Source organism: Vombatus ursinus, unplaced genomic scaffold (assembly GCF_900497805.2).
Source record: "Vombatus ursinus unplaced genomic scaffold, bare-nosed wombat genome assembly UNPS02014779.1, whole genome shotgun sequence".
NCBI classification, from domain to species: Eukaryota; Metazoa; Chordata; class Mammalia; order Diprotodontia; family Vombatidae; genus Vombatus; species Vombatus ursinus.
The window spans coordinates 52,392,685-52,404,999 of record NW_020954557.1 but is presented as its reverse complement, the minus strand read 5'-3'; the positions used below and the strand labels follow the sequence as shown (position 1 = coordinate 52,404,999).

General features: G+C 36.2%; 1 protein-coding gene across 1 annotated transcript in view; it reads left to right on the top strand.

Moving 5' to 3' along the window:
* Positions 1-403: 403 nt before the first annotated feature.
* SCN2A (sodium voltage-gated channel alpha subunit 2) overlaps positions 404-12,315 on the top strand; it is a 118,172-nt gene continuing 106,260 nt past the window's right edge. Inside the window, exons 1-3 of the mRNA XM_027865947.1 lie at positions 404-479; positions 2,331-2,649; positions 3,987-4,105. Coding sequence (XP_027721748.1) covers positions 2,383-2,649; positions 3,987-4,105 — 386 coding nt within the window. The 5' untranslated portion in view covers positions 404-479; positions 2,331-2,382. The remainder of the gene's footprint in view (positions 480-2,330; positions 2,650-3,986; positions 4,106-12,315) is intronic.

Genomic DNA, 12,315 nt, shown 5'->3' with positions numbered 1-12,315 from the left:
GAATTAGGCCACAGCAAATGTAATATTTCTTGTGATTTTCATGAATTTAAACTAGTTTATAAATGTTTTGATTCCTCTGGCAGATGCCCTTTACCCTTTTGATTTGCATTTTTATGTTTGCTGGCTGTCTAGGTATGAGCAGTGTTATTCATTGATAGGTAATGCCAAATTTAATATCTGACCTTTATGTTTCTGTCTGTACAAAGTGTTGAAAAGCAAAGCAACATTGATCATAGCTCTGTGCCCTCTTGTGGTAGATATAATAACATCATCTTGTAGTCCCTCACAGGAAATGCCTGTTTTTCCTTCAATAACCAGAATCCTTTTACAGGAAGTTAGGTGTGGTCTTTCTAAGGAGAGTTACACCACCACCACCCCCCTAATTTTTTTTTAAATAAAGCATGATGGAATTTTAGCTGCAGTCTTTTTGGTGTGAGCCTACCAATGCCAAAATCATTGGATGAAAGATTCTTCAGGGGGTAATAATGCTTTTTAATATTATTTCTCTACTTGTTTTCTATGATTCTGCTCTAGACAACAGTCAAATCCATAGAGATTCTGCAGTGGGACCACTTTCATTTTCATAATTAACCCTTTTGTGGTTGCTAGATTTCATTTTAAAAAAATCATGTGTTATTAGAGCATCCAAGAATATGACGTTAGGATGTTTTCAGATATGTCCATTGGGCGTGCAGGGACCATTTTCGTACATATAGATCATATATATTATTTACATATAATATAGGTGTATATAGTTTTATATATTTGCATACACCTATACCTATATACAGGTAGGCATGTGCCTGTTTGGGGAGATGAAGGAGGAAGATTAATGAGACTATGGAGGCATCAGTTTGTTCAGAAGGCTCTCTGATAACATGTACTCATTGCAGCTGCTCTGCTCCCAGAGAAGTCCGATGGGTATACTTCAGAGGAAAGTACTGTGGAAACAGCCCTGTATTCTATTCATGTAGCTTATCTGGCCCACTCTGTAAGAATGAAATGATGATTATTTCACATTGCCATCAAATAATCTATCTCATCTATTTAGATGTTGTGATGTGGGGTTTAAAAGGTATTTGGAGGAAGGAAAAACAGGTGACAACTCTTAAAGGTTGCATTCAGGAGTTAAGATTTGATTTGTTCTTCAGTTCTAAATACAGTAGATTCTCTTGATAATGCTTTTTCAAGCATAGCGTTTTGGTGATAGATTTCCATCTTTTGATGAGAGCTGTACCACACAGTATTATATTATGCACCAGGAGGGTATGATCAGAACCTCTGTGTAACTGAATCTATGACGTGGCAGTCTCCTGTAAGGGATGAAGGATTGGTTTTCTTTTTTTTTCCTCCTGTATCTTTAGCTTCAATTTTTTTAACCAAATCAAAATCCTGAAATAGAAGCTACTTAGCTAGTATTTTTACTTATTGCAAAATGGGTGCATTTTAAGAAAATGAAATATTCCTAACAGTTTCCTAGACTGTTGTGTAATGATTAACTTCCAAAGCAATCATGTTAGCCAGCAGCAGGTTGCTAAGTCAGGAGGTCCAGCTACAGATGCCCTGATGTAAATGACTTCCTATTCAGTTTGGCAGGAGCCATGACCCTGCCTGTAGAGCTTCCTGAGCAGTTCTACAAAAAGGTAGGGCATCCCCTGCACCTCCCCATAATTTGCTTGCAAGCAACATAGGCAGGTACCCAGGCAAGCTTTTACCTGTGTTTCCAGTCCTCTCTACCAGGTGCACTGATTCATTTTAAGGCTTTTGGAGGTACAAGTGGGCAAAGAGAAGAGAGAACAGGGTGGGGAGATCTTTGGAAACCCTTTGAGTTTCCTTTTTATAAAATTCAATGTGACACACTCTCTCTTCTCCATCTCTCCCTCCCACTCTGTTTTCCAATTGTTTCAGACAGTCTGCTAAAAGATGGCTGCCAAAAATACTCACACAAGTAGAACAGCAAGCAGAAACCATCAAATATCCATTTCAGAGCTCTAGATTACATGTATTTTTTCAAGTAGCAGTTACTTAAAATTTTGTTTTGGACATGGGAAGGTCTGTTAACTCATTGTCACCTATCACATAATATCATGTATTGATGAAAGACCCACCTACATGTGGAGGAAAAAGAAAACCTTTAAATTGCCATTCCCTGAATGCCAAATATTGCTTTCAATTTTCTATGTTTATATATAGATATTGATATAGCTACATATCTTGGTTTACATATTTTGTCTCTGCTCCTCATATAAACGTTTTAAGTAACACTTTAATATTGTGTTTGTCCTTTATCTTAATACTCATTGCTTTTTTGTCCTCTCATGTTTCCATAGCACTTTCTTATGCAAGAAGCTAAACGGTAATTAAAAGGTGCAGGATGAAAAGATGGCACAATCAGTGCTGGTACCACCAGGACCTGACAGCTTTCGCTACTTCACCAGGGAATCCCTTGCTGCTATTGAACAACGCATTGCAGAAGAAAAAGCTACAAAACCCAAACAAGGACGAAAGGATGAGGATGATGAAAATGCCCCCAAAGCAAATAGTGATTTGGAAGCAGGAAAATCCCTCCCATTTATTTATGGAGACATTCCACCCGGAATGGTGTCAGAGCCCTTGGAGGACCTGGATCCATATTATATCAATAAAAAAGTGAGTTCTTAGTACAATTTCCTTTACTATTAAACTCAGAGTGAAGTTGCAAGATTGCTCCAAGTTGAGTTCCATCCACGATGAGGCTAAAACCCTATAATGACATATATAAAACATCACTAGGATGCCATGTGAACCCAATCATGAACTAAACCTACTATCTCTGGAGTATTTTGGATGGCTTAAGTTGAAACTGCATCCCTGAAACTGACCTAGAATCAGGGCTGTGCTGGTACCAGCTCATACCAGTTCAAGAGAGCCAATTATTAAATTTTCAGCGTGAGCATTTACACCTTAGAAATTGGCAAATGTTACAAATTAGGGCATGATTTATTGTTTGGTTGATTACTTAGACTAAAGAAAGTAATGAAGAAAACATTGATGATTTATATTAAATTTAAAATGTGTTGTATATACATTTAAAAATATCAGAGAGCATGCCATTGCCTCAAAATGAATAGGCACCTGGGAATGGAGAAGCAAGGTTCCAGGCAAATAATTGTTTGCCATCTTGAATTCTAGTTTTACACTGAGTGGGACTAATATTTTACCAAGTATTAAGGAAATTCAGAGCCAATAGGAGGAAATTTTTGCCTAGTGAAACAAACATTGAATAGATTCAACTTCTTAAGAAACTAAGAGAATTCCATGATACTGCCATTTATAAATTTCAAAATATCTTGCTACACAAGGTATCTTTACCACTAATACCTTAATATTCAGCAAATTTAATTCTTTAAAAATCTTTTTTTCTTTCTACTTACTATCTAAATAAAAAAAAGCAACAAAGCTCTTTAAAACTGAGGGAAAAGTGCTAGAATAGAATTTAGAGATAAGAAGGAACATACTTGGGAAATGCTAAAGGTCATCATGAAAAATTTTTGGTTTTATTAAAGATATGATTAAAACTGCATCTTAGTACTCACCTGAATGATGAATGAAATTGACAATTTCTTCTTTTAAAGATCATAAAAAATGTAAATTTTCTTTACTCCCAGTTACTTTTTGACTTTAATAATTTTAAGTCATATTAATTTTCCTTATTGCACTTACCAAGTAAAGGAGAAGCATATAGAGTCACCTTGGCAACATAAATACATGTTAAAATAATTATATTATAGGATCAGAGTTAGTACATTAATGTATTATATTGGGATTGAATGGAATAATATTGAAAGCAGCACATTTCCAGATAACTTACTTTTTCCCCCTCTCAATGCTTAGTCTAGTTAATTAAGTACACTAATTAGTGCTGAGGAAAAAGTAAAGCAGACTGTGTTTTAAATCTCATTACTGTATGTTCTGAATTCCATTTTACATGTGTTTTTTTTTTCCAGACTTTTATAGTATTGAATAAGGGGAAAGCAATCTTCCGATTCAGTGCCACATCTGCCCTGTATATTTTAACTCCTTTCAACCCTATTAGAAAAATAGCTATTAAGATTTTGGTACATTCATATCCTTTTCAAGTGATTTAATATTGTATGCTGTTTGGTTTTTATCTTTCTGTATACTTCACTTCAAAGCCAATGTGATTGGTGTTTCTCTACCCTATTTCTTTTGTTTCTTCTCTCTCCTCTTATTCAATAAGGAAATCAGAGGTAAGTACTTCTCTTCTCTCTCTAATTTTTCTTCTCTTCCAAGTCAATCAATTATCATCCTTGTCCTCCTTCCTGTTTTTCTCCTTTTTTTTATAAATCTGCTTTTCCTGCCACTTCTTAGTTTATTTCTCTCCGTATTATGCTTCTAAGTTAAAATAGTATAATGTTATGTTTATAACATCAAGTAAAGTTTGAGCTCATTTATTTTGATGGATTTACTTACAGGAAAAAAATAATTTGAATCTCATACCTATTCTGATCTAATTTGAATGTCCTACTATTTTTATATGAAGACAAAGCCAAGGAATTATTACTAAATATTTCTTAGAAATTTGTTTTCATTATAATATACTAATGCTTTATGTATTTTGTTGACTCTATTCTAATATATGTTCACAACTTAATTGTGCTTTTGACTGCCTTTCAATTCAGCATTTGAAGATCTCACAGGAATTCTACTGTTGATATATACTGTAGATATATTTATACATATATATATATGCATTATATATGGGTAGATATATGTATTTGTATTAGCTTTTGAATAGTTTTCAGATCATGCTTTCCATGACAACTTTATTTGGCTCCTCAAATCTGCTAAGACTTCATCTTCATTATCAGTCCTGCCCACCCCTACAGAGACCAACTGTGTTGATAGAAAAGATTCCTCTTGAAACCCAATTCTCTTTTAGCCTCATAGATTTCTCCTCAACCCAACCTGAGCATATCAAACAGAGCAAGAGACAGTTGGTATTTAGGGCAAAATATTTGAAATAGGTCCAGAGAAGGAATTAACATAGAATTAGTGAGAAGTCTAGAAAGTCAGGGCAAAAGAGGCTGAGGTAGCGATTGTTTGTGGATTTAATCCAGACCTTGGGAGCTAGGAGAGAGATGAATTGAAAAGGTATGAATCATAGAGCCCAGGGTTTGCCTAGCTAGTGCATGTCAAATGCTTATGAACTAGTGAAGTTTCAACTTTGAATTTAGGGAGATGTACCTAAAGTCCATAAGAAAATGATATCTTTAAGTATCAGAATTGAGGGAACTAGTTTGGCCTCGTGGTAACCTATCAGTAAAGGCATCTAGGGGCACTATGGTGATGTTAGTTCCTCTGAATGCAAGCACTGGCAGGTTCTATCCAATTTGAAAGACTTGGATTTAGAGTTTGGAGATAGTTTGTCCAAAGGCCAGACTGGCTGAATTCAGAGAAGTTTATCACAAGAGTTTCATTTCAGTCATCATTAGCCATAGGATGATGAGTCTTTCAGCCATATGAACTCAGAGAAGTGATTACTAAGTAGTAAAGAGATTTTGGTGGACATAGTACCCTTACCAGTGAGATTACAGATCCTTGTAGTATCTTAGTTGCATATTTATAGTTTGCATCCCATGATTCCTTAGTTGTTCACACTAATGGCTGGCTGGCACTGTTATAATTTTGGTACCTTACTATAGAGAAAGGGTTGAGGACAAAATAAAGGGTCTGGGTCATGGTCTCAAGATCATTTGATCTTTATAGCAATTCTGTGAAGTAAGTGCTATTATTATCCCCATTTTACAGTTAAGGAAATCGAGGCAGACTTAAGTGACTTGCCCTGGATCACTCAGCTAGTATCCAAGGATAGATTTGAACTCGTCTCCCTAACTCAAGGCCCAACATTCTATCCACTGTGCACCCTGTCTGCCTCTAAGTAAGATCATTAGTCCATCAACCGGCTAATAACCATTAATTCTCAGAAAATTAGTAGATTGTTCTTGTGTTAATGCTTCTGTTTCAACCATTATTTTTATATAACAGATGGCTGCTGTCTTCATTAGGAGTTCTTAGGACATAAAAATAGTTTTGTCTCTTGAACCCGGAAAATTGATAACTTGATAAATTGTGGTTATGTTTACTATGTTAGTTTTTTTTTTTTAAGGCAACATAGTTTTGATATTCCACGACCCTCTCACATCCTGTTCCCTTACTTTATATATCTGATTACATAACTAATTGGTGGCAAAGGCAGGACTATGAAACAGGTCTCCACATCCTACCTTGACAGTCATTCCCGTTCCACTCCTAGACTGACCCTTACTTACCCCCATAGTTCAAACCCAATCTGCCATTGCCATAGAATCATAGGGTGAAATGAGCCCAAAAATAAGAGTAAGAGAACTTAGCTTCTATTCCCAACTGCATGACTGGTTTCCTCATCTATAAAATGAGTGAGTAGGACTAATGGTAGCAGATGATCCCTTTCAGCTAAAAACACTATAATTTGTTGGCCACATGACCTTGGGTAGGTCATTGAGTTTGTATGAACTTCAAGTTCTTTATGCTGTTTGCCCTACCTTCTTCATATTGTTATTGTGAGGTATAAGTGCTTTGTAAACTGTAAAATGCTAGGCAAATATCAGGTATTTTGCATAATAATGAGATTCACATTTCTTTGCATGCATATTAAATGTTTAAATTTGCTTCATTAGTCCAAATTTTGATATTTGATTAGTTTACTCTAACCTTCACCCTTCCCTTTTTGTATGCCTGAATTTCTTCTTTGAGGCTAACAGATAAGACAGCTACCCTAACATCCTTTACAGTTTAAGTATTTTTCAGCTAAATACATATATATGTGTGTGTACATACATATATGTATATAAAAATGTAGCACACACCCCCACCCCACCCACAGCCTCCTGCCTCAACCTGCCTTTGTATGTGGGTATTCCCTAGAAAATGGTATTTCCCTTTGATTTCAAAGTTATTCTGTGGGCCTGCCCTCCTAAAATTATAGCTCACTAGCCCTTACCTGGCTTCCCTTAATTGCCACCCAGGAGACATAGTTAGCTCAAAATAAAAGCATTTCCTGAGATTACAGAGTAAGAATGGTAGCTACAAAATGTCTTTCCTCCCTCCCCCCAAAAATCTATAGCATACCTTCCCATAAATATGTACAATATCAATGGGAAGAGTGAGCAAAACTTAGAGTACACTGGTAATGAGGTACACATGTAGGGAACACAGCTGGCCAAGGCCTCTGTTACTCCAGAGCCTTGATTTCCTTGCTCTTCTCTTGGTCTTGTCATGCTCCTTCTCCTAGCATAGCATCTATTCTACATGGATTTCTCAGCTTAGCTCCCTAGATCTGCACTTCTCAGTTTGATTTCCATCTGCCAGGGATAATTCTTTCTGGAATCCACAGTTGACTCTTTTCTTTGCTGCAAGGTTTTCTGCTGAGGTTTGCTGCTGAGGTTTCTCCCTTTCCTGAATCTTTCTCCATCTTTCTCTCTCTGACTGACTCTCTCTCTGTCTCTGTCTCTGTCTGCTCTCAGCTGGATTCAGTTTGTCTTGCCAAGATGCCCTGACCAGCAGAGTACTAGTAATCTCTCCCTACCCTATTCGACCTTTGATAAAGACATAGTGGGTCATATTCTGTGAAACTGCTTCAAGTTTAGCTTTTTAAAGGCCAATGACAGGTTGCCCTTCCAGTTTCATGAAGGAAGCCCTTTCACACTTCATAAACGGATAATAGAGCACAGACAAGTCTTTGTGCTTGTTTACCACATTAGCACTTTCTTACCTCTGTTATCTGCTCCTTGTTTCTTTGATGATATTGATGAAGCTTAAGAGCAACCTGCTTCCCCTCCTCTCCACTCCATAAAGGTGCAACCCTCCCCTCAAATGAAGGGTTATATTTCCCTAAATAAAATTAACCTCGTCTAATGTAACTATTCCAAAAAGGAAATCACTTAAACAAAAGTGCTGCGAGAAATCCCGCAAAGAGATCATAATACTCCTAATAAAGTAGTCTGGATGGCCTCATAGCTCTAAGTGCCATAAGTAATTACAACTGGGATTGCTTAATGTTTTTACCACTGGACTGGCAGTAAGAAGCTTAAAATTATAGTTTCATGTTTGCTTCAAACTCCCTCTCTGCTTGATTGTGGATGACTTGAATAACCCATCTCTGCCATACTTTCTGCTCAGTGAAGCAATACTAGACCATCCTATTTTATAAACGTAGAGGGAGAATGAAATGATCAAAAAGAGGTTATATTAATGAGAAGTCAATGAGCTTAAAACTTCCCATTTTTAAAGGCTTTTCAGAATTCTATTTAGTTATATTGACTAAAAATAATAAGAACACAAATTTCTGGTACTGTAATTCCCAGCTTGACTCTTTCTCTTTTGCACATAGGTATGAACTTTAAAACATGTTTAAGTGTTTTTATTATGAAATCAGAGGGCATTGGAGTTAGAAGTAAGATTTCATGTGGTCCAATGACCCTTCAATTTATAGAGAATAATAATAACTAACATTTATATAGGGCTTTCTATATGTTGGCACTTTATAATTATTATCTCATTCACGAAAGCCCTGCAATGTAGGTACTTCTATTATCCCCGTTTTACAGATGAGGAAATTGAGGCAAATAGGGATTAAATGACTTGCCCAGAACCATATAGCTAGTAGGTATCTGAGGCTGGATTCGAACTGAGGCCTTCTTGACTCCAGGCCCTATACTCTATACACTGATCCACCTAGCTACCCCAAAAAAGTGAGGGGGGTGGGACTAGATGGCCTTGAGGGTCATTAGTCACTTGCAACTCTAGTTCTACAGTACTAGGATGATGATACTTTGTTGACCTAGTTGGACTGCATGATGATCAGGCAGTGGGTATGGAAGCTCACCACATATGTATGCTGATATCCTATTCAAGGGACTGTGGGGAAGTAAATTAAATGTGTGGTCATTCCCAATGCAAAAGAACTTTGCAGAGAGAGAAACAAAAGCAAAATGGAGATTTGAAGGGCATAAATTCATTATATTTCATTCATTGAAAAATACTTTTTTGTTCCAACATGAAAGGCACTATATTCACATTGTAAATCCTATTTAGATAGAGATTTGGTTCTCATGTTATTGAGTTTAAAGTTCTTTTTCAAATGATACGGCTGGTAACTCTCTGTCCAAAAGGCAGCCTGGTGTTATGAATAGAGAGCTGGCCTCAGAGTCAGGAATACCTTTGAGTCTTTCCTTTGGCACATTCTGCTGTATAACACAAGGCAAATGTGTCTCGGTGACATAGAGAACTTTTTTAGACCATAACTTGCAGAAGAACTCCAGCTATGCTTTTATAGAAGAAATTTCTTTACCAGAATTTACTTCATCAATAAAATCAGAAATCCAGGCAAACAAAAACACAAAACTCTTCTCCCCCACAATTGTTCCCACATGTTTTTAAACATGCTAGAAACTGCATTATCTAGGTTACTATGCAGATCAAGGTTTATCTAAACCATTTTTAGCATAAGTGCACAAGGTCTTTGGGTTCAATAAAAAAACAGGTGTTTATTAAATACGTGCTATGTACTACGTACTCTGTTAGGTGCTAGAAACACAGATGCAAATATAAAACAGTGCCTGCCTTTAAAGAGCATTTCATCAGGGTTAACTCTGTGAGAGTGTGTGTGTGTGTGTGTGTGTGTGTGTGTGTGTGCGCGTGTGTGTATGTCTGTGTGTGTATAATATATATATGTGTATATATATAATTTGTATAAAATGAATTCAAAATAATTGAGATGAGAAGGGAGGACACTAGAGAGAATAAAAAAAAGCCTCATGTAGGAGGTGACATTTGAATAAAACTTTGAGGGAACCTAGAAATTTGAAGAGGTAAATGTGAGGAGAGTCAGGACAGGTATAGGGATCACCCTATACAAAGGTATAGTGGTGGGAGGTCAGATTTTGTGGGTGAGGAATAGTGAGAATAACAGTTTGACTATGAAAGGCCTATATCATTCCCTGGAATGGTAAGTTTGAAAGGTTTTAAATAGAAAACAGAGTAGATAGAGCACTGGGCCTATAGTCAGGAAGACCTGAGTTCAAATCTGGCCTCAGATACTAGCTGTGTGACCCTGGGCAAGTCACGTAACCCTGTTTGCCTCAGTTTCCTCATTTATAAAATGAGCTGGAGAAGAAAATGGGAAACCACTCCTGTATCCTTGCCAAGAAAACCCTGAATGGGGTCATAAATAATCAGAAACGACTAAACAACAAGTATTTGATTCAAGAGGTAAGAGGGAGACAATGGAGTTTGAGCAGGAGACCTTTGCTTTAGCATCTTATGTATACTGTGTCACACAAATACAGGCATAGCTCTGAACTCAACTATTGGCCAGTGGATAAATATTAGTAAAGAGGATCCTAAGTATTTTTTCCCAGAGTATTTGTTCTCCACATGTTTAATTTTATATCCCTATGTGCTTAAGGGATAGAGGCTAGACAATTGGTAAAGAGAACTTCTCAGTACAAAGTGAGTACAAAAATGACCTCCACTGCAATGTACAGTCATAGAGAGTTGCCTAGAACACCAACAGGTTAAATAACTTGCCATTATGTGAGGCCAGTTCTTTATCCATTATACCTTTATACATTATCCGTTTATACCTTTCAGAAGAAAAGAGGCAACCATAGATTCAAAGGGGAATTATCCCGAGCATTTGACAGCTGAGTTGTTTATGTTTTCTTAGTCACTGGCATGTGTATTTAGAAAACAGTGAAAGATTTATGAATTTTGTGTAGGATATAATACTGTGATAAATGTAAAAGTTCTAAACTTTTGCTACATTCAATTGTCATGATAGTTATTTATGTTTTCAGATAAAAAATTGGTATATACTGTATTTTTCCCCTATTTTTCAAGGAACTCATCAATTTCAGGTGTGAACAGTGTATTTGTGTATACATACATACATACATACATACATATATATATATATATATATATATATACTGAATGAAGGCAAATATCTCAGTACTCCTATAGATAGAGCTGCCTTCATTTAGAATTCCTACTATTTGTATCTCTTATCAAATATAGTAATTCCAAGAAAACTGCCTTTTGTTAAAAATCAATGAATGAGAGGGGCAGCTAGGTGGCGCAGTGGATAGAGCACCGGCCCTGAAGTCAGGAGGACCTGAGTTCAAATCCGGCCTCAGACCAAACACTTGACACGTACTAGCTGTGTGACCTTGGGCAAGTCACTTAACTCCAATTGCCTTACCAAAAAAAAAAAAATCAATGAATGTAACAGTGTACTGAATTTGGAAACTCAATTGAATCATATTATTTTAATGGGGCCTTGTAACATGTAGTTTCTGCTTGATTTTTTATTTTTCTAATGTCTATATTTTATTTTTAAATTAAATGTATTATTTATTTTTAACTTTCTTTTTTTTAAAATCTGAATTTTGAGTTCTGAATTCTCTCCTTTGCTCATTGAGAAGACAAGAAATGTGATATCAGTTATACGTGTGAAATCATGAAAAACATATTTCCATATTAGCCATGTTGCAAAAAAAAAAAGGAAAATAAAGTGAAAAAGTATGCTTCAGTCTGCACTCAGACTCCATGAATTCTTTCATTTTTCATCATGTGTCCTTCAGAATTGTCTTGGATTATTTTATTGCCAAGTATAGCCAAGTCATTCATAGTTGATCATCATACAACATTGCTGTTACTGTGCACAATGTTCCCCTAGTTCTGCTCACTTCACTTTGCATCAATTCATATAAGCCTTCCCTGGTTTTTATCAAGCCATCCTGCTCATTTCTTATAGCACAATAGTATTCCATCATAATTATATACCACAGCTTGTTCAGCCATTCCCTAATTGATGGGCATCCTCTCACTTTCTAATTCTTTGCCACCACAAAAAGGGCTGCTATAAATATTTTTGTACATATAGGTCTTTTTTTTTCTTTTTCTTTTTAATCTCTTTGGGATACAGACCTAGTAGTGGTATTGCTAGGTTGAAGCACAGTTTTATATCCCTTTGGGCATAGTTTCAAATGCCTCTCCAAAATGGTTGCACCAGTTCATAATTCCACCAACAGTGTATTAATGTCCCAATTTTTCCACATGCCTTCCAGCATTTGTCATTTTCCTTTTTTGTCTTGTTAGTCAATCTGATAGGTGTGAGGTGGTGCCTCAGAGATAGGGCCCATTTTTAAAAAAGTAATTTCTTTTGTTATATTAGTAATGCAACAACATCATTTCCTTTGTTGTGTTTATTGA